Genomic DNA, 27,332 nt, shown 5'->3' on the forward strand with positions numbered 1-27,332 from the left:
AGATCCTATGACCTAAGCACTTGAATGGCTTGATTGTGGCAATATCCTTTTGTTTAGTCCGTTGGCTTGACAAGTGTGAATTCCAACCTCCAATTACAATGCAGGAAAAAGGAATCTTTGTCACCCCACCCTTACTGAATGAGACTCGACCTTCACTCGACAGAGCTTCTCCAAACATAGATGGGCGGCAGATCACTCACAATTTGACAACTGGATTGAGAGTGCATGTCTGGATGCTAAGAGAAAGGTTAGCCCATATTATTTATTTGCGCGCGCACACAGACGTAGAGAGAGAGAGAGACATTTTACTGATTCCGAGAGCGAGAGCGAGAGCGAGAGAGAGAGAGGAACACAAACATTTTCTACAGAATAATAAAATATCTTCACAATGAGTTTCTGGAGCTAGAACCCTACTCAAAAACCTAGAGAATGGCGTCGTTGGCGCTGCTCAAAGCTCTGTCGCTGCCATGGAGGCACCCCGAAGCGCAGTTCATGGCGATGCCAGGCAGGTCGTCCTCCCTGCGCCTCCCTCCCCCTCTTCCGCATCCGCTGTCGCGTTTCCGTCTGAAGACCCCAACCTCTACCCCAACAAATATCACGAGCCCGTCTCCCTTGTCACTGGTGCTTCCCGTGGCATTGGCCTTGAATTTGTGAGTACCCTTCTCTATGCGCGCTCCCTCATACACACATTTCGCACATGCGCACACACATACACACACACCCGGTTCTATTTGTGAGTGCTCATATTCCCCTCAAGTCACTCACTCACTCTCACTCTTATCTCTCTCTTGTGAGTGACCATATCTTTTTCTCTCTCTCTTACACACACACAATATACAAGCACATTTCCTTCCTCTTCTCTCTCTCTCTCTCTCTCTCACACACACAATATAGAGCACTCCGTTCAGGAAGCTTCACAACTTAATTTGTTGCCTTTTTGTGAATATCCTCTTTTTACTTAACCGAAATAGATATAGAGGTAAACAGGTATATAGGGAAAGAAAGATACACACATATACATATATTAGTAGGTGGGTGTGTGCGCAAGTATGTACTTAACTTTTTTTTAAATATATATGTTTGAAGTTAATGTAATTATCTGTCTGGTTTAGGAGTGTGAAGTTTTGTATTAGTAGTAGAGTGCTTTTGGTTAAGTTCAAAGCATTGGTGATCAATCATCGTGTCATGACTAGGAATTGTTTGAAAATTCTTTAATTTGTTTAGGTTTTCATTTTAGTATTTTTTTTTTCACTTGTATGCTTAAGTGTTTTTTCTTTTGATTTGATCATTTGAGTCTCTTTCTCTTTGTGAATTGATCTCTCTCTCTCTCTCCCTCTCTCTCATCTTCTAATTCATTATGATATATACTTGCGCATATGTACGTGTATGTGTTTATGTGTGTGCTTGCGTGCGAGTGTAGAGACAGTGCTCTTATGTATGAGAGAGAGAGAGATTGGAGATCTCTCTTCTTCTTAGGTCTCAGGGCACTTTTACTCTCTTTAAGAGAGGTTTTTCTCCTGGTTTTTTTCAGTTGTACAGGCCTTTGGCCCTTCTTCCTTGTATAGGCCTTGTACTTCAGTTGCCACAGTTTTCGGTGTAGCCCTGGTTTCTTTCAGCTTGTATTGGCCTTGTGCTTTAGTTATAACAATTCTTGGCTTCGGCCGTTTCGACAGTTATGCATAGTTGTACTTAATGGAGTTGATAGTCATATGATTACCATGAGTTTATACTACGCGCATGTTCCTGGATTCATCTACGTAAATGTACCAGACCATAAAACATTGCAAATATTCAGATTCATTAAGAAACAAGTCAACAATGCCGAGTCATAAATTTCGACAAACATAGAGAGCATATTAGATGTGAAATCCTTACATTGACAAGACTAGGGATTGTATTAGGAAAAGATGAATGAAAATGTTGAACCTAGAGAATGACCGACCATACGAGGAAATCACGTGTATCGACAAGTTTTTAAAAGGTTGGCTGAGTCTGCCTTGCATTTTCGGAGGTTGGACAGACACTCAATACGAAGCCTCTGTGTGAATGTAGGCTCTTTTGAGTGTGTGTGGGTGTGCATGTGGAGTGTGTGTGTGTGAGACGGGGAAATGGGTTTCAAGGAAGGGAAAGGGCTCTTTTGAGTGTGTGTGGGTGTGCATGTGGAGTGTGTGTGTGTGAGACGGGGAAATGGGTTTCAAGGCAGGGAAAGGGCTGTTTCTTGTGATGAAATCTCTGTTAGAATTTTCATCATTGGTGCCTCGCCCTAGTGCATTACTGTATGGCTGGTATGTGTCCCGGGCTGGCCACCCTTTGCATTTCACGTAGATTGCATGGCCGGACCCTTCAGATTTGGTCCGGCCGGTCATTTATGGCCCACCCTTATTTTTCCCACGCCTTTTTTTAATTCCCCCTACATTTTTTGGTCGTGTGGCTGTCCTACCTCCACTCAGTGTCCTATATAAGTGTCAGAATATGCAGCGGAGATGATGACCAAATCTGGGAACACAAGAGCAAAAACGCAGGCAGAAAAACAGCACAAGAGAGAGACAGATGTAGGCGTGTAACTCTGCTCTATATACACAAGAAGATCCCGAGATATGATACAAATGAGGTATGGGGGCTAAGGACCTATATATACTCCCCTAGAGGGCAGTCGGCCAGCATCAGGAAAGCCCACGACTGAGGAATATGTCCACGACTGCTGAAAATAGCAGTCGGCCAGCTACAGATGCCTCCGCCTAGTCAAAACAAGTCGGCCAGCACTCTGATAGCCCACGACTGATGTAGATCCAGTCGGCCAGCTTCAGAGTGCTCCTGGCATCACCTGGCAGCCCTCCCAAGCCTCAGAAAAATGGAAAAAAATAGGAAAAAAATACGGAGTGTGGGGAAAAATGGGAAAACACCTCATAAGGGCGGGCACACCCACAACAAAGGCCCTGGTGTATAAATCTAGACAGGAGATGACTTCTAACACCCCCTCTCAGCTCCTGGCTGTGTAACCAACCACTGGGAGCTGGGGTGCCGCCTGAGCAAATCCTGAGAGCGACTTCGTGAAGAGGTCCACCGTACTGTCCTCCGTCGAACAGAACTCCAGCAAGATGTCATCAGCAACAATCTGTTCACGAACAAGGTGCCTCTGGATGACCAAGGGTTCCTCCAGTGGAAGCCCAAACCTGCAATGTAACCTCCTCCTGCTCCATAAAACTGCTCCTGGGGCATAAGTAGATCTCCTCGTGTCCGGATCTCCTCCCCAAACCGAGTCACTCCAACCGTGGAGTCGAACTCCATCCAACAATCCCCCTCCTGTGTACAAGAGTCCATGATCCTTCGCATGCCGCAGAAACCACAGGAAACGCAATCCTGCCTCACAAAGAGACATCTGCAACCAAGAGCTCAACTGTCTCATCAGGAAGCTCTCGTCCAATCCGATGTCCATCAACCAGATCAATGAACCATACAGCTTCTGAATCACAGAGACATCACACTGCTCACAAGGATCAACACCTGTTACGGTGCACAAGCAAGTCCTGGAAACCTTCTGAAGACCACGCAAGGCCTTCTGAAACCTGTCAACCACCCCCTCTGAATCCGGAACCACAAAGCCTGGAGAAACCACCTCCTTCTGCAAGTAATCACCTGTCACCTGCCTGGCTTTCCGAAAGGTCCCCGTGGAAAGAACATCCTCAACTACTGGAAGTTCTATGTCCCGAACACGACGAGACATCAGAGCACAAGTGACCTGTTCAGCTTCCTCTGACTCACGAACACAAGAACTACCAACCTCAGTACTGGAAAGTTCCTGCCAACTGCTACCATCTACTGGCAAGCTATCCACCACCTGGTCTCGGAAAGCCCGCTCCTGCAGCGTATCCACACTTGAGTAGCCATTACCAGACTGCCACTCATCACAATCCTGAGGACCTGGGAGAGAGAGTGCTGAAAGCCTGTAAACTCCATTCTCCACTCCACCTTCCCAAACCACTTGGCCTGTTGCTTTGTCCCGGAGAGCAACAAAATGCTCATCAAACTCCACCCGTACGCCAGTCTTGCACACCTGATGCACTGACAACAGATGAAAACCAAGTGCCGGAACATACAACACCTGGGAGGAATGCTTCCCCCCTTTGCCATCGGGAACTATTTCCATCCTGCCCTCACTGTGAACTGGGATAGTGGACGTATCCCCAGTAAGAATATGACCAGAAAGCCTGCAGAGATCCTGTAAACCGGAACGGGAAGGAGTCATGTGCCTGGAAGCACCACTATCGAGAATCCACTCCCGAGTATCCGTTGCGGAGAGTCCTCCAATCTCCTCCCTGCCTGAAGAAAATGAAACATCGGTGTCCATCACCTCCAGGTGCACAAAAGCCGGAGTCTTCGTGATTGCTGAGGAGTCTTCACCCTTCTCGGTCTTCCGCTTGGGACACTGCCTCCAGTAGTGGCCTTTCTCGCCACAATCATTGCAGGTCCTCTCTGCCTTTAGTTTCTCGCGGTCAGCGTCGGACATCTTCTCAGAAGACTTCTCCGATGAAGCCTTCCCCTTGCCCGAGTTACGGCCTTTCGACCGTTGGCCAGTAAAGGCCTCCGAACCTCCACCCTGAGGAGGGTTCGTGAATCGTTCCTCCTGGTCCAGGACCATGGGCACAAGCTCCTCCCACGTGATGGTGCTGAGCCTGCCACTGGTAATCAACGACGAGTAGAATGCTGAGTACGAAGAGGGCAAATGTGACAGCAACGGTATGGCCATGTCCTCTGACGATATCTCCTTCCCAGCCTGGAGAACTTCCTGCTGAAGAGCCTGCAGCTTGTTAATATGCTCCCGCATCGTCGCCGACTTTGCAGGGCTCATAACCCGCATCTGTACTTCCAAAGAAATCCTCTTCATGGGTGATACCCTGTTGTACAGAGAAGCCAAATGCTGCCATATACCTCTGGCCAGCGTCATGTGCTTTACATGATTGATTACCTGCGGTGTGCAGTCGAGGAAAATAAACGAACGGACCCTGGCGTTGACGCGATCCCACATCTGCGTCTGGGCCTCCCGGTCCTTTCGGGTTGACGGTAACTCCCCTTCCTCTACTTCCGGCCGTGGAACACCAACAACGACGAAATCGGCGAGATCGTAGGACTCCAGAACGGATTCCATCATCACCTTCCGTATGCCGTAGTTGCTCCCGTCCAACTGACCGTCCACCGGGAACGTGGGGAGAGTCGGAATCTTCACGTGTCTCTCGGCCATCTCAAACAGATCTGCCATAGCGGGGATGTACTCTGAAAAGGGTGGGTGGGTGGGAACAAAGAAGAACTAAACCTGCAAGTGGCTGTCCAGCAAATCAGCCCGCCTTCCTCTTGCTTCTCCTCTTCCCGATCAGCCCAAAACAGTCCACCAATCAGCCACAAAACAGTCCCCCTCTTGCTCACACAAATCCCAAGACCTATCTAGAGCCTAGGCTCTGATACCATGTCAGAATATGCAGCGGAGATGATGACCAAATCTGGGAACACAAGAGCAAAAACGCAGGCAGAAAAACAGCACAAGAGAGAGACAGATGTAGGCGTGTAACTCTGCTCTATATACACAAGAAGATCCCGAGATATGATACAAATGAGGTATGGGGGCTAAGGACCTATATATACTCCCCTAGAGGGCAGTCGGCCAGCATCAGGAAAGCCCACGACTGAGGAATATGTCCACGACTGCTGAAAATAGCAGTCGGCCAGCTACAGATGCCTCCGCCTAGTCAGAACAAGTCGGCCAGCACTCTGATAGCCCACGACTGATGTAGATCCAGTCGGCCAGCTTCAGAGTGCTCCTGGCATCACCTGGCAGCCCTCCCAAGCCTCAGAAAAATGGGAAAAAATAGGGGAAAAATACGGAGTGTGGGGAAAAATGGGAAAACACCTCATAAGGGCGGGCACACCCACAACAAAGGCCCTGGTGTATAAATCTAGACAGGAGATGACTTCTAACAATAAGGACACCTAAGGTAGAGGCTAGGGACATGGTTCATGGTTCATGGTTGTATGGTTTCCATAAGGGTTGAGTCTCTCTCTCTCTCTCTCTCTCTCTCTCTCTCTCTCTCTCTCTCTCGTGCTAGCGTTCCCACAAGGTGTGCACCTGCTCCTGCGACACTCTCTACTTCCGCTATGCACTCTCACATGGTATCAGTCGCCAGGTTACAAGGGCTGCAGCTGGAGTTTCTTTTCTGCGCGTGAACATCATCATAAGCTCAGCGTTTCTCTGCTGAAATTTTGCGTTTGCAGCCTGCAACTTCAGCGTTTGCAAAATTCAGCGCACAACTCACGCAGTAGCAGCACCTGTGTTTTTCAGCAGCAGATCAGCCGCGATCTGCACTCTCCAGCAAACGCACCTGTCTGCAGCAGCCACCTGTCCGAGCTCAGCACCAAGCGCACACCCGACATGTCGACTCCGTCCATGAAGCAGAAAGGGCAGCAGCAGCAGGCTCAAGCCCAGAAGGCGGTCGTCTCCTCGACTGCGACTTCGACACCTCCCTCTTCCTCCGCGACCACGTCGGCATTGGTCAACGCCACATCCAACAATTATCCTCTCACCCAGTTTGCGGAGGAGAAGAAGTTGGATTTGCACAACTACTCAGTTTGGAGAACCAGAGTGAAAACCATCATCTCGTACCACAAGCTCTGGGATTGGTTGAATGTAACGCGCGGAAGCTCTGGGTAGTCTTCTTTCAGCCCTAAACACTCTTGAAGACCTTCTGATGCAAAACGCACTATGATGCAAAAACGCAGGTAGAGAGAGAGTAGAGAGAGAGAGTGAGAAGTGCTGGAATTTCAGTATATACTATGTACAAAAAAGGTACAGATCTTTGCAGCCATGGGCTGCCTTCATAAAAAGGTTCCTAACCCTAAATTCTGTCCCCTATGGGACCTCCTATTGACTCACACCCCTAGTGGGTGGAATGAGTAAAACATGGAGCACTTGGTGCCTTTTATAGCACTCTTGGACAAGGTAGGAGCTGGCCGACTGCTGGTCGGCCAGTTTTAATTCATTAAATCCCTTTAATTCAGCCGACTGGTCCTGGTTCTGGCGCCTGCCTGCTGCCCTTATCTGCTGGCTCAGCCGACCACTCCAGTATGCTGCCGACAGCCCTTTGACCATGCTGATGTCAGCCGACAGCATCCCTTTGGTTCTTTCTCCAAGCCTTGCTTCAGTCTGCACTGCAGAGGTGCTCTGAGTTCTGTGCTCCATCATCCTGGTTCTTCTCCTGGGTTCATACTCTTTATCTGGTTGCCTCTTCTGGATCTAGCTCTCAGAATGTCCATGGCATTACTGATGCACATGACATTGAATGATTTCACCAATTCGGCAACCGAGCCATCCCTCCCCACTGCTACTTAGGATCAGATCGACGAGTGGGTCGACCGGGACATCAAAGTCTTCACCTTTCTCATGATGAACCTCTCAGATCGCATCACAAAGGAAGTATCTACGGAGGAGCATGCCCATTCCCTATGGAGACGGATTCTTGATCAGTTCGAGGAGAAGTCCTTTGCCAGACAAATCACACTTGAACGGGAGCTTTACAACCTCCAATTCAAAGATTTCAACTCACTTGATGGGTTGACCCGACGCATGCGGGAGCTCTGGGACGACCTTGTATCAGCCTGTGGCGATATCACCTCGACTTGCATCCCTACTTCCAGAGTTTTTTGACTTCAGGACGTACCTCCTTCCCTACCTGGGACGAGATCCTTCCTTCCCTCAGACAGATCGAGTGGCACTCAGCTTTCAGAGCTGGTGGTGCTGTTGATGCCGATGGAGCATTGGTTGCTCAGGTAGGCAAGAAGAAAGACAAGAAGAAGAAGAAGAAGAAGAACAAGGACATCAAGTGATTCTACTGCCATAAGCCAGGGCACAAGGAAGCGGAATGCAGAAAGAAGAAGCGTGAAGAGAGCGGCGGTAAGGAGAAGCAGACAGCCTCGACAGCAATTGCATCTTCCTCGACGGAGCACGCGGTTTCCCTACTTGTCGCGACTACAGATACCGCTCTTGCATCCTCGGAGTCAGGCACTTGGGTGGTCGACAGTGGTGCTACCAGGCACATGACTCTCCAAAAGTCTTGGTTTAGTTCTCTTACCCCCACTCATGGGCAGACCGTCACTATGGGTGACAACCATGAGATCCCTGTTTCTAGCATAGGCCAGATTGACCTCTTCCACAGCTCTTCCGACCCGAAGTTCCACACAGGAGAGGCCTTATATGTTCCGGACATGGCCTTCAACTTGCTCTCAGTTGCGAGTTTGCACTCTCAGGGAGCTTCTGTACTCTTTGGGAACGGCAAGGTTACCATTTCTCATTCCTCAATAGGCGATATCCTTGCACGTGGTGAGCGCGACGGTTCCCTCTTCCGCCTCACTGCTCTTCTTTCTCGCCAGATTGTATCTTCTTCTCTATGGCATGCGAGACTTGGACACCTTTGTCACCAGCAGCTGCAGAAGGCAGCTCTGGATTCTCTCGTGGAGGGATTGCCCACACTTCGCTCTCCTAAGGGCGTATGCGAGGCTTGCCAGTTGGGTAAGCAACACAGGGTTGCCTTTCCGAAGCAGGCAACTAACAGAGCTTTGGAGCCACTTGCACTGATTCACATTGATTTGTGTGAACCCATGTCCACTTCCTCATTCTCTGGTGCATATTTTATGCTTGTGCTTGTGGATGATTTTAGCAGGTACACTTGGGTTTATTTCCTTTAACTCAAGTGGGTTTATTTCCTTTAACTCAAGTCGGAGGCTTTCTCTCATGTTCATGATTGGAAGACGATGGTCGAAAAGGAGAAGGATCTGACGGTCAAGTGCATTCGCTCAGCCAGAGGGGGTGAATTCCTCTGAGAGGACTTTGCACAGTGGTGCAAGTCAGTAGGCATTTGGCGCCAGCTGACTACTCCCTACACTCCTTTCAGAACGGAGTTGTCGAACGGAAGAACCGCACTATTATGGAGATGGCACGAACGATGTTGGCGCATGCTTCCCTACCCAGGACCTATTGGGCAGAGGCTTGCAACACTGCGGTGTACATCCAGATACTTTCCCCTACACATGCTTTGACTGACATGACCCCTTATCAGGCTTACCATGGGCTCAAGCCCAATGTTTCCCACTTCCGAGTCTTTGGGTGTTCGGCCTTTGTACACATTCCAAAGGAGAAGCGACAGAAGTTGGACTTCAAGTCGAAGAAGCTCATCTTCCTGGGCTATTCAGCAGAGTCTGATGGTTATCGGCTTTATGATCCAGACACCAGGAGCACGACGGTGAGCCGTGATGTTGTGTTCGATGAGTCTTTCATTACATCTTCAGAGGGGACAGCACCTCCTGTCATTCCTACACTACCTCCTCCATCAGCTACACCCTCCAGTACCACCCCCACCCCTACCCCTGTGACTTCTACACAGCAGCCAGATGCTTCCCCGGATCATGCTCTTTCAGATGCTGACTCTGATCGTGATGATGCTGTGGACCCTCCTGCGGATGTGGCGGTACCACCAAAGGAGAAGCACATTCCTGGTTGGCTGTATTCGACGGTATCCTCTTCAGGCATTACAGAGTTACCACCACCGCCAGACCCTGGAGCTCCTCGACGTTCTGCACACCTCCAGACGAAGAGGCAGGACTTTGATGGCACACAGTTCGTGAACTTCGCTCTCATGACGCAGATTCAGGATGCTCCAGCTGAGCCTTCCTCGGTGGAGGAAGCACTCCAGCATGATTGCTGGGAGCATGCCATGCAAACGGAGCTGGACGCTATCGAGTGGAATAATACCTGGACTTTGGTACCTAGGCCCAACAAGCGGAAAGTTGTCTCTACAAAATGGATGCAGTAAGCGGCAACCTACTGTTGCGCTTTCTTTCACAGAGGCAAAGTACAGGGCAGCTTGCTATGCTGCTTGCGAAGCCATTTGGCTTAGAAGATTACTGGCAGAATTATGTTTCCCTCATACTGCTGGTACACTTGTTTCATGCGACAATCAAAGGTGCATTGCTATTGCCAAGAACCCTATCTTTCACGCTCGGACGAAGCACATTGAGGTGCAATACCACTATGTTCGGGAGCGGGTTTTGGCAGGAGAGCTACTTTTGGAGTATGTTCCTACAGCAGAGAATGCAGCAGACATCTTCACGAAGGCTGTTCCCCAGCGGCCCTTGGCTTCACTTCTTCACCTCCTCTGTGTTGTCTCCGCATCCAGTGCCAAGAGGGGGTGTTAGAATTTTCATCACTGGTGCCTCGCCCTAGTGCATTATTGTATGGCTAGTATGTGTCCCGGGCTCTTTGCATTTCACTAAATTGCATGGCTGGACCCTTCAGATTTGGTTCGGCTGGTCATTTATGGTCCACCCTTATTTTTCCCACGCCTTTTTTTTAATTCCCCCTACATTTTTTGGTCGTGTGGCTGTCCTACCTCCACTCAGTGTCCTATATAAGGACACCTAAGGTAGAGGCTAGGGACATGGTTCATGATTCATGGTTCATGGTTCATGGTTGTATGGTTTCCATAAGGGTAGTTGGAGTTTGAGTCTCTCTCTCTCTCTCTCTCTCTCTCTCTCTCTCTCTCTCTCTCTCTCTCTCGTGCTAGCGTTCCCACAAGGTGTGCATCTGCTCCCGTGACACTCTACTCCCGCTACGCACTCTCACAATCTCTTGGAAGATGAGAAACGGCAATGGAAATGCACGGCTGCTTGAAATGTGGAAAGACGCAAAATGACAGTTTCCTGTGACTATGCACTCTTTGCAAGCTCGTGAGGAATTTTGTTAGGGCTCAAGTTTTTCTTCAGGCATCATCAAGAAGCTTGTTGAACGTTGTTGCGATATATTGCATACAAGCTTGCAAATGAGCATTTCACTGTTCACACATTAGTTGCAGGGCTTCTGGTTTTTTTACGATGTGAACTCTACTTAACATATGGGTATGAAAGTATGTTTGAAGTATGGTATTTTCTTATCGTATGAAACACGTGTGAGCGCTCACAAGAAGTTTTAGAGAAATTCCCACTTTAATTCTTGCTTTACGGATTACAACATCATCATGAGCTTCTGTAGGGGAGGCACTGTGTACCTAGCTAGGTGCGGGTGGGGGCAGGGGACTGCCGGCCTTGGGGTGGGGGCCCAGCAGTCCCCTGCCCCCAATTGCACCTAGCCAGGTATGTGGTGCCTCCGCTACAGAAGCTCTTGATGTTGAATACTAAAAGGAAAACCCTAAGGGAAAGGGGCCTTTTTCCCACAAGGAAAAATGCATCGATATTGATTGAGGGCAAGTATGTTAATTTTTTTCATATGCATTCATACACCATACGTTACGTATGTCTACATAGTGAAACATACGACTAGGAAAAAACTATGACTCCCCAAAAGTCTTGGTTTAGTTCTCTTACCCCACTCATGGGCAGACTGTCACTATGAGTGACAACCACGAGATCCCTGTTTCTGGCATAGGCCAGATTGACCTCTTCCGCAGCTCTTCCGACCCGAAGTTCCACACAGGAGAGGCCTTATATGTTCCGGACATGGCCTTCAACTTGCTCTCCGTTGCGAGTTTGGACTCTCAGGGAGCTTCTGTACTCTTTGGGGACGGCAAGGTTATTTCTGATTCCTCGACAGGCGACATCCTTGCACATGGTGAGCGCGACGGTTCCCTCTTCCGCCTCACTGCTCTTCTTTCTCGCCAGATTGTATCTTCTTCTCTATGGCATGCGAGATTTGGACACCTTTGTCACCAGCAGCTGCAGAAGGCAGCTCTGGATTCTCTCATGGAGGGATTGCCCACACTTCGCTCTCCTAAGGGCGTATGCGAGGCTTGCCAGTTGGGTAAGCAACACAGGGTTGCCTTTCAGAAGCAGGCAACTAACAGAGCTTCGGAGCCCATTGATTTGTGTGGACCCATGTCCACTTCCTCATTCTTTGGTGCATATTTTATGCTTGTGCTTGTGGATGATTTTAGCAGGTACACTTGGGTTTATTTCCTTAAACTCAAGTCGGAGGCTTTCTCTCATGTTCATGATTGGAAGACGATGGTCGAAAAGGAGAAGGACTTGACGGTCAAGTGCATTCGCTCAGACAGAGGGGGTGAATTTCTCTCAGAGGACTTTGCACAGTGGTGCAAGTCAGAAGGCATTCGGCGCCCGCTGACTACTCCCTACACTCCTTTCAGAATGGAGTTGTCGAACGGAAGAACCGCACTATTATGGAGATGGCACGAACGATGTTGGCGCATGCTTCCCTACCCAGGACCTATTGGGCAGAGGCTTGCAACACTGCGGTGTACATCCAGAACCGTTCCCCTACACATGCTTTGACTGACATGACCTCTGATGGCTATCGGCTTTATGATCCAGACACCAGGACCACGACGGTGAGCCATGATGTTGTGTTTGATGAGTCTTTCATTACATCTTCAGAGGTGGCAGCACCTCCTGTCATTCCTACACTACCTCCTCCATCAGCTACACCCTCCAGTACCACCCCCACCCCTGCCCCTGTGACTTCTACACAGCAGCCAGATGTTTCCCCAGATCATGCTCTTTCAGATGCTGACTCTGATCGTGATGATGCTGTGGACCCTCCTGCGGATGTGGCGGTACCACCAAAGGAGAAGCACATTCCTGGTTGGCTGTATTCGACGGTATCCTCTTCAGGCATTACAGAGTTACCACCACCGCCAAACCCTGGAGCTCCTTGACGTTCTGCACGCCTCCAGACGAAGAGGCAGGACTTTGATGGCGCACAGTTCGTGAATTTCGCTCTCATGACGCAGATTCAGGATGCTCCAGCTGAGCCTTCCTCGGTGGAGGAAGCACTCCAGCATGATTGCTGGAAGCGTGCCATGCAAACGGAGCTGGACGCTATCGAGCGATAGTACGTGGACTTTGGTACCCAGGCCCAACAAGCGGAAAGTTCTCTACAAAATGGATCTTCAAGACAAAGTACAAAGCCGATGGTTCCCTTGACAAGCACAAGGCGAGACTAGTTGCTAGGGGCTTCACACAGCGCCCAGGCGTCGACTTTGACGAGACATTTGCTCCCACCGCTCGTATGACCACCATACGCACTGTTTTATCTTTGGCAGCTAATTTTGGTTGGCCTGTTTTCCAGATGGATGTCAAAAGTGCGTTTCTGAATGGCGACCTCGACAAAGAGGTATACGTGGGAGCAGCCTCCTGGCTTTTGGATCTCAGGCAAGGAGGATTGGGTCTATCGACTGTGGAAGGCATTATATGGACTAAAGCAAGCTGGTAGACAGTGGTACCTCACACTTGACCAGTTCCTAGTGAAGTTGGACTTACGCGTACCTCTTCAGATTCCAACTGCTATGTTGTTTCTGACGGCTCTTCAATGGCCATTGTGATTGTCTATGTGGATGATCTTGTCTTCACAGGTTCATGGATTAGCCGGATTACTTCCATTATGAAGGCTATGGAGACCCACTTTGAGATGACAGATCTCGGCCTGCTTCACTATTTTCTTGGATTTGAGATCTACTAGACTTTAAAGGGCATCTTCTTTTCGCAGAAGAAGTATGCTCAAACCATTTTGGACCGATTCCAGATGACTTCATGCAGACCTATTGGCACTTCTCTTGAGCCCGGGGAGATCATATCTAGTGACGACCCGTCACCACTGTTTGATCAGGAGCAGTACAGGAATCTTGTAGGCTGTTTTGTGTGGCTTACTTATTCCAGACCTGATATCTGCTTTGCTGTGTCTATTTTGAGTTCGTTTTCCACTAAGCCTCGTCAACGACATTGGCAGTGTGCCACACGTACCCTCAGGTATATCAGCGGCACCTTGGACTATGGCGTGTTCTATGGTCGCTCCAAGGGTTGCATTTTGCTAGGTTGGTGTGATTCGGATTGGGCCGGCAACCCCGACACTTGGCGCTCTACTACTGGAGTTGTTTTTACACTCGGCTCGGGACCTATTTCACGGAGCAGTAAGCGGCAACCTACTGTTGCGCTTTCTTCCACAGAGGCAGAGTACAGGGCAGCTTGCTATGCTGCTTGCGAAGCTATTTGGCTTAGAAGATTACTGGCAGAATTATGTTTCCCCCATACTGCTGCTACCTTCTTTCATGCGACAATCAGAGGTGCATTGCTATTGCCAAGAACCCTATCTTTCACGCTCGGACGAAGCACATCGAGGTGCAATACCACTATGGCAGGAGAGCTACTTTTGGAGTATGTTCCTACATCAGAGAATGCAGCAGACATCTTCATGAAGGCTGTTCCCAGTGGACCTTGGCTTCACTTCTTCACCTCCTATGTGTTGTCTCTGCATCCAGTGCTGAGAGGGGGTGTTAGAATTTACATCACTGGTGCCTCGCCCTAATGCATTATTGTATGGCTAGTATGTGTCCCGGGCTGGCCACCCTTTGCATTTCACGTAGATTGCATGGCCGGACCCTTCAGATTTGGTCCGGCCGGTCATTTATGGTCCACCCTTATTTTTCCCACGCCTTTTTTTAATTCCCCCTACATTTTTTGGTCGTGTGGCTGTCCTACCTCCACTCAGTGTCCTATATAAGGACACCTAAGGTAGAGGCTAGGGACATGGTTCATGGTTCATGGTTGTATGGTTTCCATAAGGGTAGCTGGAGTTTGAGTCTATTGATGAGGTGGTCGATTACATCACACAGGGAGGAGGCTCTGGGGTTGAGCTATCAGGTATTACTGTCCATGTTATGCTTTATGCTGATGACATTGTCTTGGTATCCGACGCGCAGGTTGGGCTTCAAAGACACCTTGTGGCTCTTGATGACTTCTGCGCACAACAGGGGCTCACAGTGAACCTTGGGAAAACCAAGGTTATGATCTTCCACACTTCACCCGCAGTCAGGAGCCACACTACTCTCACATTAGCAGGAGGGCGGGTCGAGGTGGTGAGCTCTTATGTTTACCTTGGCATCACATTTACTAGCTCAGCTGGACGCTTCTCCATGGCTCAGGCAGTCCGAGACAGAGTGACCCGGGGGTATGCAGCTCTTGCTGGCCTTGAGCGTCAGTGTCATCAGGCACATTTTCAGGAACCCCGCACGAAGGGGTGGCTCTTTGATACATTAGTGACACCAGCCTTGATGTATGCAGCAGCGGTTTGGGCACCAGGGCTTGCAGCCTCCACATGGGTACAGCTAGAGAGACCACAGATCTTGATGCTCTCGAGGATGATACGCAGCAAACCAGCCGTCCCACACGACATTGTTCGAGCTGAGTTTGCTGCACCACCTATGGCAGTGGAGGCATTGTTCCAGACGATCTCCTTTATATACAGGATGAGGGAGATGCCCACGGAGAGATTATCCCGTCGAGCTTTTGAGGCATCCAGACAGCTGGCCGAGGCTGGACACACTGGATCTTGGTATGCACAGATGCTACAGTGGTTCTCACATCATGGGATAGACATTGAGCGGTTGCCACCTTTTCAGTATGATCAGTCTGCTCCACGGGGTTACCTCTCTCTCAATGACAGGAACAGAGTGATGAGATAGGACATATGGCAGCACTACATACAGGAGACATGGACAGCACCAGAGAGCCCACTACCACCGAAGATGCTGTATTACAGAGACCACTTTATGAGCATCTCAGGGGATGGGTTTATACATCGACCGCGGTACATGGATGTATACATTCCACACAGCTCTCGCGTTGCTATTGGACAGCTACGAGTCTCATCACATCAGCTAGAGATAGAGGCTGGGAGAGCGGCACGGGTTCCCAGAGCTGAGCGGATATGCAGATTGTGCCGCGAGGAGGTGGAGACTGAGGATCACTTTGTATGTAGACGTAGAGCCCACCAGGGGGTCAAAGATAGATATGCAGGATTGTTTGAGGAGCACTCTTCACTACATCAGTTGATGGAGGCCTCGGACCAGCGACAGCTTGGCAGACTACTACTAGAGCTTCATAGTTCTCGAGAGAGACTCCTCCAGACACCCGCTCCCACTAGGGGTGGGAGACAGTCCCAGCTCACAGATTTCTTCCAGAGAGCTATGCCAGTGCCAGCTGATGTACCACGTGGGGTGACTGCACAGAGAGCAGAGGAATTGAGAGCCAGGAGGAGACCTAGACAGACTGGACATAGAGCACCCCGACTCCGTCACCGAGAGATAGCAGCTATCCGAATGAGACACCAGATGGAGACACAGGAGAGGCTAGCTCGCTTTCATTCAGACTCAGGGTACATGTTCAAGCCATTCACAGCCTCAGCATCGGCGATGTATGATATCTTATATCCCTCTTATGGCACTGGATGGAGTTAGACATAGATCTGCATAGCATGCTTGTACTACCCCTTAAGCATATAGAGATGCATCTTGCCTTAGCACTCCATCCACATTCCCACCCCCCTTATATTGTTTGTATATGGGCTCCACCGATCCATGATGATTCACAGTTGTATCCAGACACATGCACACTTTTTCTTTTGTTTCTTTTCTTCCGATGACCGGAAGAACACAGTTGTATTATTTTTTGTCTCATAGGCCGACTTTGGCCTCTCGTAGACGTTAATATATCTTTCTTTCTTTCTCTCTCTCTTGTGCTAGCGTTCCCACAAGGTGTGCACCTGCTCCCGCGACACACTCTACTTCCGCTACGCACTCTCACAATCTCTTGGAAGATGAGAAACGGCAATGGAAATGCACGGTTGCTTGAAATGTGGAAAGACGCAAAATGACAGTTCCTTGTGACTATGCACTCTTTGCAAGCTCGTGAGGAATTTTGTTAGGGCTCACGTTTTTCTTCAGGCATCATCAAGAAGCTTGTTGAACGTTGTTGCGGTTCGCCCTATATTGCATACAAGCTTGCAAATGAGCATTTCACTGTTCACATATTAGTTGCAGGGCTTTTGGTTTTTTTACGATGTGAACTCTACTTAATATTTTTTCATACGTCAAACGTATGACATACACATATGGGTATGAAAGTATGTTTGAAGTATGTATTTTCTTATCGTATGAAACACGTGTGAGCGCTCACAAGAAGTTTTAGGGAAATTCCCACTTTAATTCTTGCTTTACGGATTACATCATCATCATGAGCTTCTGTAGGGGAGGCACTGTGCACCTAGCTAGGTGCGGGTGGGGGCAGGGGACTGCCGGCCCTGGGGTGGGGGCCCAGCAGTCCCCTGCCCCCAACTGCACCTAGCCAGGTATGTGGTGCGTCCGCTACAGAAGCTCTTGATGTTGAATACTAAAAGGAAAACCGTAAGGGAAAGGGGCCTTTTTCCCACAAGGAAAAATGCATTTATATTGATTGAGGGCAAGTATGTTAATTTTTTTCATACGCGTTCATACACCATACGCTGCGTATGTCTACGCGGTGAAACATACGACTAGGAAAAAACTATGTTCAAGACTGTAGACATGGGTAAAACCTTTGAAGCTTTTGGATTGTCTGGACACACCTTCAGAAAGCGCTTATTACACAGTTTCAATCTTGGAGATGGAGTACGAAGGCCTATGTGTGAATATATGCTCTTATGTGTGTGTGTGAGAGCATATCTTGACACGTAGCTCTACACCCACTTTTGGGCATTGAATACCATTAGTGGGGATGCTGCAGTGATGACTACCAAGAGGTAGATAACATTCACGTTCCTTATAGATGAATTTGGGCATGATAGGATGTACACAAATAGGATTTGGGCACGATAGGATTTACACGAATAGGATTTCTGCTGTACAAGGCTGTAATATGTCTGAAGAGATTATTTTTGAGTAGTTTTGGGTGAAATTGCTAACTGTCGTGCTTCCTTGCTTGTTACTTTACCCTCTCACAAGAAGTTTTCGACAATTGCACACTATAATTCCCACTCTGCAGATTACGACAACATCATGAGCTTCTGCAAGTGAGGCATAGCATACCTAGCTAGGTGCGGTGTGGGGCAGGGGTTGTTGGCCCCGGGAGGGGGCCCCACTCCACCTGGCTAAGTATGCGGAGCCTAGTCTGCAGAAGTCCATAAAGTTGAACCCTATAGGGAAACATAAGGGAAAGGGGGGACTCTTTCCCACAAGGGAAAATGCCCAAAACTTATTTGGTGATGGCTCTTGGCTAGTGTGCACACACAGATGCCATCATAATTTTTAGCTGTGGTTCTGAGTGTGTGCTCAATATAGAAGCAGGGAGGAGGAAGAGGGTATTTGGTATGCCTATTTGGTGTGCACACAAAGTGACACACAGGACCTTTCGCTTCTGCATGCATGGTCACAGTGAAACACGTTTCGGCAGAAATGAAACCTTGAAACTCCTGAAACATTTCAAGGTTTCATGAAACGAGTCATGAAACACCATATTGAAATCTTGGTGGAAATAGGTGTATTTTTAAAAGAAAATCTGCCTCAAAAATTCAAATTTAGGCATGTGCTTTTTGACTAGCATGACATGAGTGTATTTCAGGCTTTGGCAAAGGAAGTGAATGAGAAATATGGGCGTCTGGATCTGATTGTGCATTGTGCTGGCCAATTCAACATACCAAACGAGATGAAGCCAGGTCAGTTGGTGTTTACAGTAATTTCAGCTCTATTGACAAAATCTTGTGATTGGCCTTCAATAAAAGGTGCCATCCAAGTGCATTGGATTGTAAGATTACATGCATGTTGATCCTGGATTCATCTAGGTATATAAAGTAAGGTACATAATGTCTATGTTCTCTGATTTATGCCACGGCTGAAACCAATGTCTCAAAGCTTCCATCTCTTTGCCAACACAACTGTAACAGAGTGGCCAAGTGGGAGGGCATGGTCCTCAGGATGGTCATTTGTTATAGCAAAGCCATAGTCGATGAGTCGTAAATTGGTGCCTCTGCCATTTATGAAGGTTGCTTAATAAACCCTGTTCTCACTAATGAAGTTTTGGGCATTTTCCCATGTGGGAAAGAGGCCCCCTTTGCCTAATGCTTCCCTATAGTGTTCAACATCATGAGCATCTGCAGACGAGGTTCCACATACCTAGCTAGGTGCGGTAGGGGAGGGGGCAGGGGGGACTGCTGGCAGCCCCCCTACCCCCACCGCACCTAGGTAGGTATGCTACGCTTTGCCTGCAGAAGCGGATGATGTTGTTGCAATCCGCAAAGTGGGAACTAAAGCGGGAAAATGTCTAAAACTTCTTGTGTCATCCTAGATGTCTAAAACTTCTTGTGTCATCGTAGATGAAAGTTTTTTCAGCTCTTTGCTTTTTTCTAGTAGTTTTTTAGCTCTTAATTTAGTTTTCTCTTTCTATTGTGCTAATTCTTTCTATCTATAGTGGTTCTTTAAACTGCATTTTCCCTATCAACTACTTATTTGCTTCACAATTTCTTTCTATTCGCTACTTCCCTTAGTGCTAGGCTTCATCATGTCTGAGTCTGCCTTGCATCTCGAAAGGTTTGACAGAAACTTGGGTGTGAAGGCCTTTGTGTGTGAATACATACTCTTATGTGTATGTGCATGTGTGTGTGTGGACTACGTGTGTGAGAGCATATCTTGATACAAAGTTCTACACCCACAATTGGGCATTGATGACGTTAGTGGGGATGTCGTAGTATCTAACCAGTACTATGCACAATGAAGTTGACAGTTATATAGTCTTGTGGCTGACTACCATGGGTATATAATCCTAATCTCTCATCATTGCATGGGCAAGTGTTGACATGTGCCTTCACATGCAATACACGTACACACATTGCTCATACATACATAATCATGATAGTGATAAACGTTGGGATGAGGATTCTTAGTTTTGGTTGTTGAGTACTCTCGCAAGGCTACATCTGTGAGCAAAATAACTGGAAAGATAACTTGATTCTCATTAGGTTACACACTTGTATAGTTATGCTCAAATTGTTGGCTTTAGAGGAGAGACAAGTGCACCTAGAGGTGTACATGACTATGTGCATTGGTTTAACTAAAAGATTATGCTGTTGTGGGGTCGTGCGGCGTGCCATGATCCTCTCAAGCTTTGGGAACGAGTTCTCTTTTATTGAAGCTGCTTTTTTTTTCTTTGCTTTTACACCTAGCTGTGCTGCAGGAAATGGCTTCTTGAGAAGAGGCATATCTGCCTTTTCTCCGAAAGAGGTTGTTTCCATCAAGTGTATACGTTGAGAAACTGGGCTTGGTAAATCTAAAACCAAATCTGGGCTTGGGCCATTTTAATAAGATTTAACGAATTCCAAGACAGGGCATCGGTGTGCTCCAAATGCCTTCAAATGAAAGTTAACAATAAGGAAATAGGGTGAGAGAAAAAGCGAGAAAAACTCTCTAATCTTTGAGTCTGTAATTCTCTCAGGTTGTTAATCAAGAAACGTGCATCGGCTGCATACACCCCTGCTCTGTGGGGTAGAATACAACAACGGAGAGGTCTCAACCCACTCTCCTGCTCTGTACAGGGCTATATCGTACAATGGGGAGGAAGCCAATTAGGAGGCTGATAACGTCTGCGATGATTCTTAGATATGCGAGGGCAATTGCCCCAAAGACCGAGGAAAGCAGACGGCCTCACCATATTGTTAGAGTTCCCTTGGCACCTCCAATGCTCTGCTGTCGCAGGAGTGGGTTGTGAAGATGTGTGGTATCAATCTCGTGGAGTGTACTGGATGAAGGGAATCTCTGAATCTTTGGTCGAGCCAGGAGCCATTGCTCCCAAGACCACAGTCGTCAGCTCGGGTCTCCATGGAAATCATTTGGATTGGGATCCACATGCCAAACTTTGTTTCTAACCCCCACTACTCTGATCCTCTGAAAGCTGCACTCGGTCACCAAGTTGGTCTCTCTTTGAACACTCTCCAACTTGCCAGCCTCCCCTGACTCATAGAGGAACGTATGATCTATTCAGCACCCTCCGATTGCAATGAGGATCTCAAGTTCTGTGAAAGCCCCCATCCATGCCGGTGCCAAGGTGTCGAGGTGTTGAGACTAGGTCTCTGGAATCGCCGCCTCAATGTCGTTGACCGTTGGAGCGCAGCCCTGTAGTCTGCCTATCTGCTTGCTGTGCACCTCCAATGATAGTCGAACTCAATCCACTCTTCCAAGCTCCGGATAGGGTGTGTTGCTTAGGGCACACCATGAAACATGCTGTCTAGCACCCACCATTAGACCTCGGTACACCGATGCTGCAGGTTCCAGACAAGAGGCTGCTGTAGGCACTCCTGTGTTCAAGTGGGCGGTATCTGGTGTGGTGTTGGTCTAAGCTGCGCCCAATTCCTCAGTAGACTGCTAGCAAAGCGATCCTCACATCTCCTGGATAATCCAGCTTTGCTCAACTCTGCAATAATGCGTGGAGTCTCTGGTTTCCAAGGCCCCCCCATAGTCAGGGCTCTCTGTTGAAGCCACTGCATAAGAAGCACCTTCCAAGGCGCGTGCACGCGACCCCCCCCCCTTTTGGCGGGTCCTGGGGCCATCCCCTCCAGACTTTAAAACATTCTTGATCAGACACTAGACCTTACTGATTCAGGAATTTGAGAAAATTTAGCAAGAGGTGATGTACCACATCGCCACTAGCAAGATTTGATTAGCCTTCAACGATCACTGAACTGGAGAAAGATGGGCATTGAAACCGGGCTATGGACACATAACGCAGTAATTCTTTCAATTAAATACCTGGACTTTATGACACACACACAAACAGAATCCTCGCTCCCTCGCTCAACACCAGATTGGCCCCGAAGTCCGGCGCCCCTTTCGGTATTTATTTATCAATTAATTCAAGGAAAATTACAAGGGTATGGTATCTGTAGTTACAAGAGCAATACACAGCCAAGAAACCCCTGTTTTAAGGAAATTTGGGCAGCATTTCGGTACATAAACCTTCCCTGAACAAAATCCCAAGTCCCTAGTCCTCTTCCTTGGCCTTCTACCACTCAAATAAGCCCAAAACAGTGAATTTCAGCTTGCTGTATTTTCTGTACAGACTTGTTTTCAACTCTGTTTTCAGCTCTGTACAACCACCACACTGTCCTGGTAGACCCTAACAAGGTCCCTCTGCAATCTGGCATCAACTGGGCCTTGGAACAGCCCTTGAACAGTTCAAAAACAGCACTGATTTAGTGCTGAATTGGACACCTGCGTGGTGAGGTAACCACCCTCACCTGTTCCTGCTTTGGAGCAGGAGTTAGCTGCTCCTGTTCCTGTCAAAGGAGGCTCTTTCCTCAGCCAAAAAGCATATTCCCCACACAGCTGTACATAATTCATGAGAGTAGCCCACTAGAGGGGCATTTCCATAGCTGAATATAGGTTAAGAGAGGCTGTGGGGAGCAAGCTCAACCCTCAGTGCATAGAGAACACGGAAGGGGAAGCTCCAATAGCTCTTAACCTGCAACAATCCACCTGCTTTTCACAAAAATGGGCCCGGGGGAAGATAAGCAAGCGCCCAGTTTCCTGTACTTAGAAACTGGCCTAAAAGCTGCCACATGGCAGTCATGCAGCTCATTTCCCGTTCCAGCCTTCCGGTCTAAAAATCTCCCAATCTGCTAACATTTTGACATCAGTCCTTTGGTGATTATTGATCCTTGCAACATTCCGGAGAGATTGACGCGAAGAGATTTCAAATCTGATGACTGTCCAAAAATAGCAGTTTCCCTAAATTTTAGGAGATATGCCCAAAGCATTCCTTGAGGTCATCTGACCAACATTCTCTTTCGTGACCACATCAGAAAACGTAATGTGGTCATGACACAGTGACTTTTTTTTCATTTCATGGATATTCACAAATATGTATCTACATTTATGGCCAGGCACACTGTCCTGCACCATTCTCAGTGGCCAAGTACACTGTCCTGGTCCACTGTTCGTCAAGTCTTAAGTGCCCAATCTTCTGGGATTTCAGGGTCCCGAGGCTCAAGTAAACCATCAGTCGCACAAAGTCCCAATGGTCCACCTTCTCTGGTCATGCAATGTCGAAGCTTGATCCAAGAGATATCTGAGGGTAGAAATCAACAGCAACTAAAGAACAAAAAGAAAAAGAAATTATATGTATTTACTTAGGTAAATACAAGGAAAGCAACTGCAAAAGTTCACCACATGGTGACATACCCCCCTCTTGAAAGAAGCAAGCGACCTCGATTGCATACCACACATGCTAACGGATGACATAGGACGATAACAAGATTCCCCATGTTATTAATGCCATCGCATGTATCACTTGCTAACGGATGACACAGGGCGATGATAGGAATTCCCCACTACCATTAGTGCCATCGCAAGTCGAGCCTTTCAATATACATGTTTTCGGATGCAACACAGGGCGATAGCACGTGTCCCCGCACTATTAGTGTCACAACATGTATAATCATTCATTGAAGTGTAACAGATACAACTTCAAAGCACTGAAAGTCCATTCATTCATTTATTGACAAGAAATGTCAAAACTGTACATTGCCAAACATATGATACAAGTGTACAGGTCATTCAAAATTTAGGTTAAAAAAGCAGATCATGTCGCTGTAGTGTCTAACAGGAAAGCTTTTCTACCTTCGTCTAGTGCAGACAAATCAGTTTCAACTTCATTCACTTGCTTTGCAAAAAGCAAGTACGGAGAAAGATGATTTTTCATTACTGAAGTTGTGGCAGAAGCAGAAATAACTGGGACAGACTCTCCTTTCAGCTTCACATCCAGAACATGAGTCTTGTCCCTATGTACAATTGTGATTTTCCTGTTGAAAGCATCCAACACTGCATGTTTCCTATGAGACCATGGAATTCCCAAGAGGACATCACATCCTTCCAAGGGCATGATATGAAACTCCTCTGTGTCCACATAACTCTGTATATGCATGCGAAGTTTGCCAAGTATAGGAGTGACAGGAACTGAATGCCCAGGGCACGCCAAGTCAGCCTGTCCAACTGGTCCCATCTCTTCAGCACGAATTCCCAACTTGGCCGCCAATGCCGGTGAAATAAAGTTAGCTCGAGCACCAGGGTCGAAGAAAATCAGCATTGTAGCATCTCTGATTTTACCCCATGCTCTGCACAATTCTGTCGCATCATCACATGGCTGGTCACCAACTATGTCAGGTACCAATCCTGCACTCGGCATTGTCTTCTTCTTGGGTGGCCCTTCTTTATCCTCCGCATCTTTTGCTGGCTGTTGTGGACATTTTGCAGCCATATGCCCTTTCTGTTCACACATGAAACATTTCCCAGCTTGCATCAATGCCTTTCTCTCTTCAAATGACTTGCCATACAGTGGCCTCTTCTGTCCTTTGCCTTGAGGTTCCTTCTTCAATGTGCTCTTGAAACCACCTGAACCTCCCTGAAGCAGTGCATTAGCCATGTTTGCATTCTCAATTAGTTGAGTCATGTTGGAAACATTGGTCTTAATACAGTAATCCTTGATCTCTTTGGGCAAACCACAGCAGTACTTCTCTATTTGCTCTGACAATGGCACTGTCTTGTAAGAAGTTACTGGCAAGAGTGCATCCCAAAACTTCTTATTGTACTCTTCCAGATTTGCAGAATTAGTTGCATCCAGTTTGTGCCATGCTGTCATCACATCCACTTCAAAAGTGTTTGTCAGCCATGCAAAAGAGAAGTGCTGCTTAAATTGGACCCATGTAGCAGGTGCCTGTCCTTGCATCAACGGTGAAGTCCACCACTGCAATGCGTTAGCTTTCAAGAAAGTAGCAGCCTTCCGCACCTTAGAAGACTCTGTGAAGTTGCCTCCAGTGAATGCTGCATCAAACTGCTGAATGAAAGTCAGTGCTTTCAATTTGTCCTCCATCCCACTGAAAGTATCAAACTTCACTGCTTGACCACCTTCTTTGTAATCCTTTCGCTTACTGCTCTTGGGGGTCAAGTAATTATAGACTGGCGGCTGTAAGAATGGTAAATCCTTCTGCACTTTCTCTGCACCAGTCCTTGCTGCCCTTTGTCCATTTGGCTGAGAAAATTCAGCCACACTAACAGGTGCTGCAGGCATCAAAACTGGGCTGAAATGTGTCTGAAGTCCAGGCTGCACACCTATGTTGGCATAAAGAGGGTTCACATATTCTGTAGGCATGAGCCCTGGTGACGCTCTTGGCATCAAACCTGGCAAAGCTGTGGGTGGTCTAGCCATGGCCTGGAAAATAGACCCACCACCAAAATAACCGGGTTGGGCAGCAACCAAAGGAGGAATGGTCGGCAGAACCATTTGTGCATTACTGCCCTGACCATTAACTGCCTGATCTTGTGCCTGTGTAACATGCTGCACTGGATTAGCTGCCACTGCTGGTGTTTGCTCTACATGCTGTGGCATCCTTGGCACTTGTTCCTGTGCCCTTACTCCTCACCACGAGTGGGGCTGTTGTAAGACTTCTAATCGAACCTCATGAGCTATCAAATAGCTACTCATTGCCTCAGCAAAGAAAAGGAACAAACTAGGTGCCAGGGGCTAGCTCTGGCGCACAGATCTGATCACAGAAAATCTGTCCCCTCTCCCTCCTTGCATGAGAGCCTGGCTGTGAGCCGTTGAGTACGGAGAGGAATCCCATCCTCACCACCGTTCCCTCCGGCGCTTAAAAAGTTTTTTAATGCAAGAGCAGAAGGAATAATCTTGGAGGAATTTTTTTGTATGCTAGGTGCATCATGCTTAACTCTCACAAATGTTGTATAAAAAGTTTTTTTTGGGAGTGGGGCAATTTTTCCAAGTAACAGGTTTAATGTTGATTCTTTATATAAATTTCTGGGTTTAAGTTTTGTTTCTCCATTTGATGGTTGACAAGGATTATTTTAGCCTTCCTTCGCATGCCTGCAAGTGTATTATGGACGGGCTCTTGGTATTGGCTTTGGCCATGGACATTCTGGTATTTTGTTTTGAGTGAATAGTGATAGTCACAAGGAAACTCCGATTTGGGGCGTGATGGATCAGAAACTTTGTTTCAAAGTCACTTGATTCTCATTTTCTTCATGTCAAGGTTGCATACAAGTATAACTTCCAAAGTCACCGGTTTCTCCTATCCTTCGTGCTAAGGTAGGCCAAGTGGTTGGGTGTGTGAGTGTGAGCTGCGAGGTGTGGAGTTCATGTAAACCGGCCTTCAGAAAACAAAGGGCGGTGAAACAAACACTCGCACATAAAACACTTCAACACCATTGAGGACCTAGAAAAGGAAAACAAACAGGGGGAGCTAGAGTGCTCCTGCAAAAAGTACACGGACACCGATTGGCCCCAAATCGCAGTGGCGCCCCTTGCGGTATTTCTTTAATTGAATATAAGAGCTTTGATTACAATATAAGGCTGGTAATTCAGCCGTCCCAGTAGAACTCCTGAAGCCTGCAAAGAACCTGCATCTGGCTTCTTGTCCACACGGCATCCACAAATAAATCCAGCCATTGTTCACATCGAAAGACTCTTCTCACATTGAGTCTGCATACAGAAGCTTTCTCCCATGATCAAGGCTGCCACAACCATCCATAGCCTCTCACACTATGAACAGCATCACACCCTGACACATCCAGTGCTTCTGCATCACAACACAGACTCCCAAACTGTCTCTCAAAAGAGTATCACAGCACAGCATACCATACAGTTGACACACCTGTACAAACCCTCTCTACCTTCCAAGGGTACTATCCATCTCTGTCATGGATTCCCTGTCCCCTGTCCAATCAGTAGCAAGGCTGTACCAAACATGTGTCCACTCCTGTACCTTCTGCCTGCATGTGACCTATCTCCTGGAGAAACCCAAAAACATGTCTCTTCGAGAAAACCTACGACCTGTTTCCACATGAAACCCTTAGGCCTGTTTCCCTTTGAAACTTCTGTTCTGTTTTCCATACATCTAGTTACCTGTTCCCTCATGAAACATCTGGCAACATAGAGATGCTCATAACTGTAGGTCCCACTGTTCCTTTCTAGCAGGAAGAAAACAATCTGCTCCATGAGCACGCAACATGTCTCTTCGAGAAAACCTACGACCTGTTTCCACATGAAACCCTTAGGCCTGTTTCCCTTTGAAACTTCTGTTCTGTTTTCCATACATCTAGTTACCTGTTCCCTCATGAAACATCTGGCAACATAGAGATGCTCATAACTGTAGGTCCCACTGTTCCTTTCTAGCAGGAAGAAAACAATCTGCTCCATGAGCACGCAGCCATGCGAGCTTGCTTCACTCCCATGCCAAGAAACATAACCAAATGACCTTGTACTTGCAGCCAAAAACCCAAGCACATAGCTGAATTTGCAGCCACACAAAAACAGCCCATAAATTGTCCTGTTTCCACCCTCTGAACTGTCAAACCCTTCCTCTCACAAAGGGCTAGAGAGAACCACTCTGTAACAGTCCTGAGCCAGTGAAAAGAGAGACTCCGAAAGACATCACCTGCAGTCCCACTTGCTCACAAAGAAAGAGAGACTTAGTCTTT

At 47.7% G+C, this 27,332-nt stretch overlaps 2 protein-coding genes across 2 annotated transcripts in view; one reads left to right on the forward strand and one right to left on the reverse strand.

The window, feature by feature from the left end:
• Nucleotides 1–222: 222 nt before the first annotated feature.
• Nucleotides 223–27,332, forward strand: part of LOC147637649 (ras-related protein Rab7-like) — a 40,076-nt gene continuing 12,966 nt past the window's right edge. Inside the window, exon 1 of the mRNA XM_086799479.1 lies at nucleotides 223–650. Coding sequence (XP_086655605.1) covers nucleotides 468–650 — 183 coding nt within the window. The 5' untranslated portion in view covers nucleotides 223–467. The remainder of the gene's footprint in view (nucleotides 651–27,332) is intronic.
• Nucleotides 23,425–25,227, reverse strand: LOC147637650 (uncharacterized). The gene has a single exon (XM_086798829.1). The coding sequence runs from the start codon at nucleotides 25,225–25,227 to the stop codon at nucleotides 23,425–23,427; it is 1,803 nt and encodes a 600-aa protein (XP_086654955.1).

Source organism: Cibotium barometz, chromosome 6 (assembly GCF_041138505.1).
Source record: "Cibotium barometz isolate CiBa-2024 chromosome 6, ASM4113850v1, whole genome shotgun sequence".
Taxonomy (NCBI): domain Eukaryota; kingdom Viridiplantae; phylum Streptophyta; class Polypodiopsida; order Cyatheales; family Cibotiaceae; genus Cibotium; species Cibotium barometz.

Excerpts from the sequence above, each read along its gene's own strand:
- LOC147637650 (XM_086798829.1), bottom strand. The coding sequence starts at position 25,227 with ATGCCACAGCATGTAGAGCAAACACCAGCAGTGGCAGCTAATCCAGTG.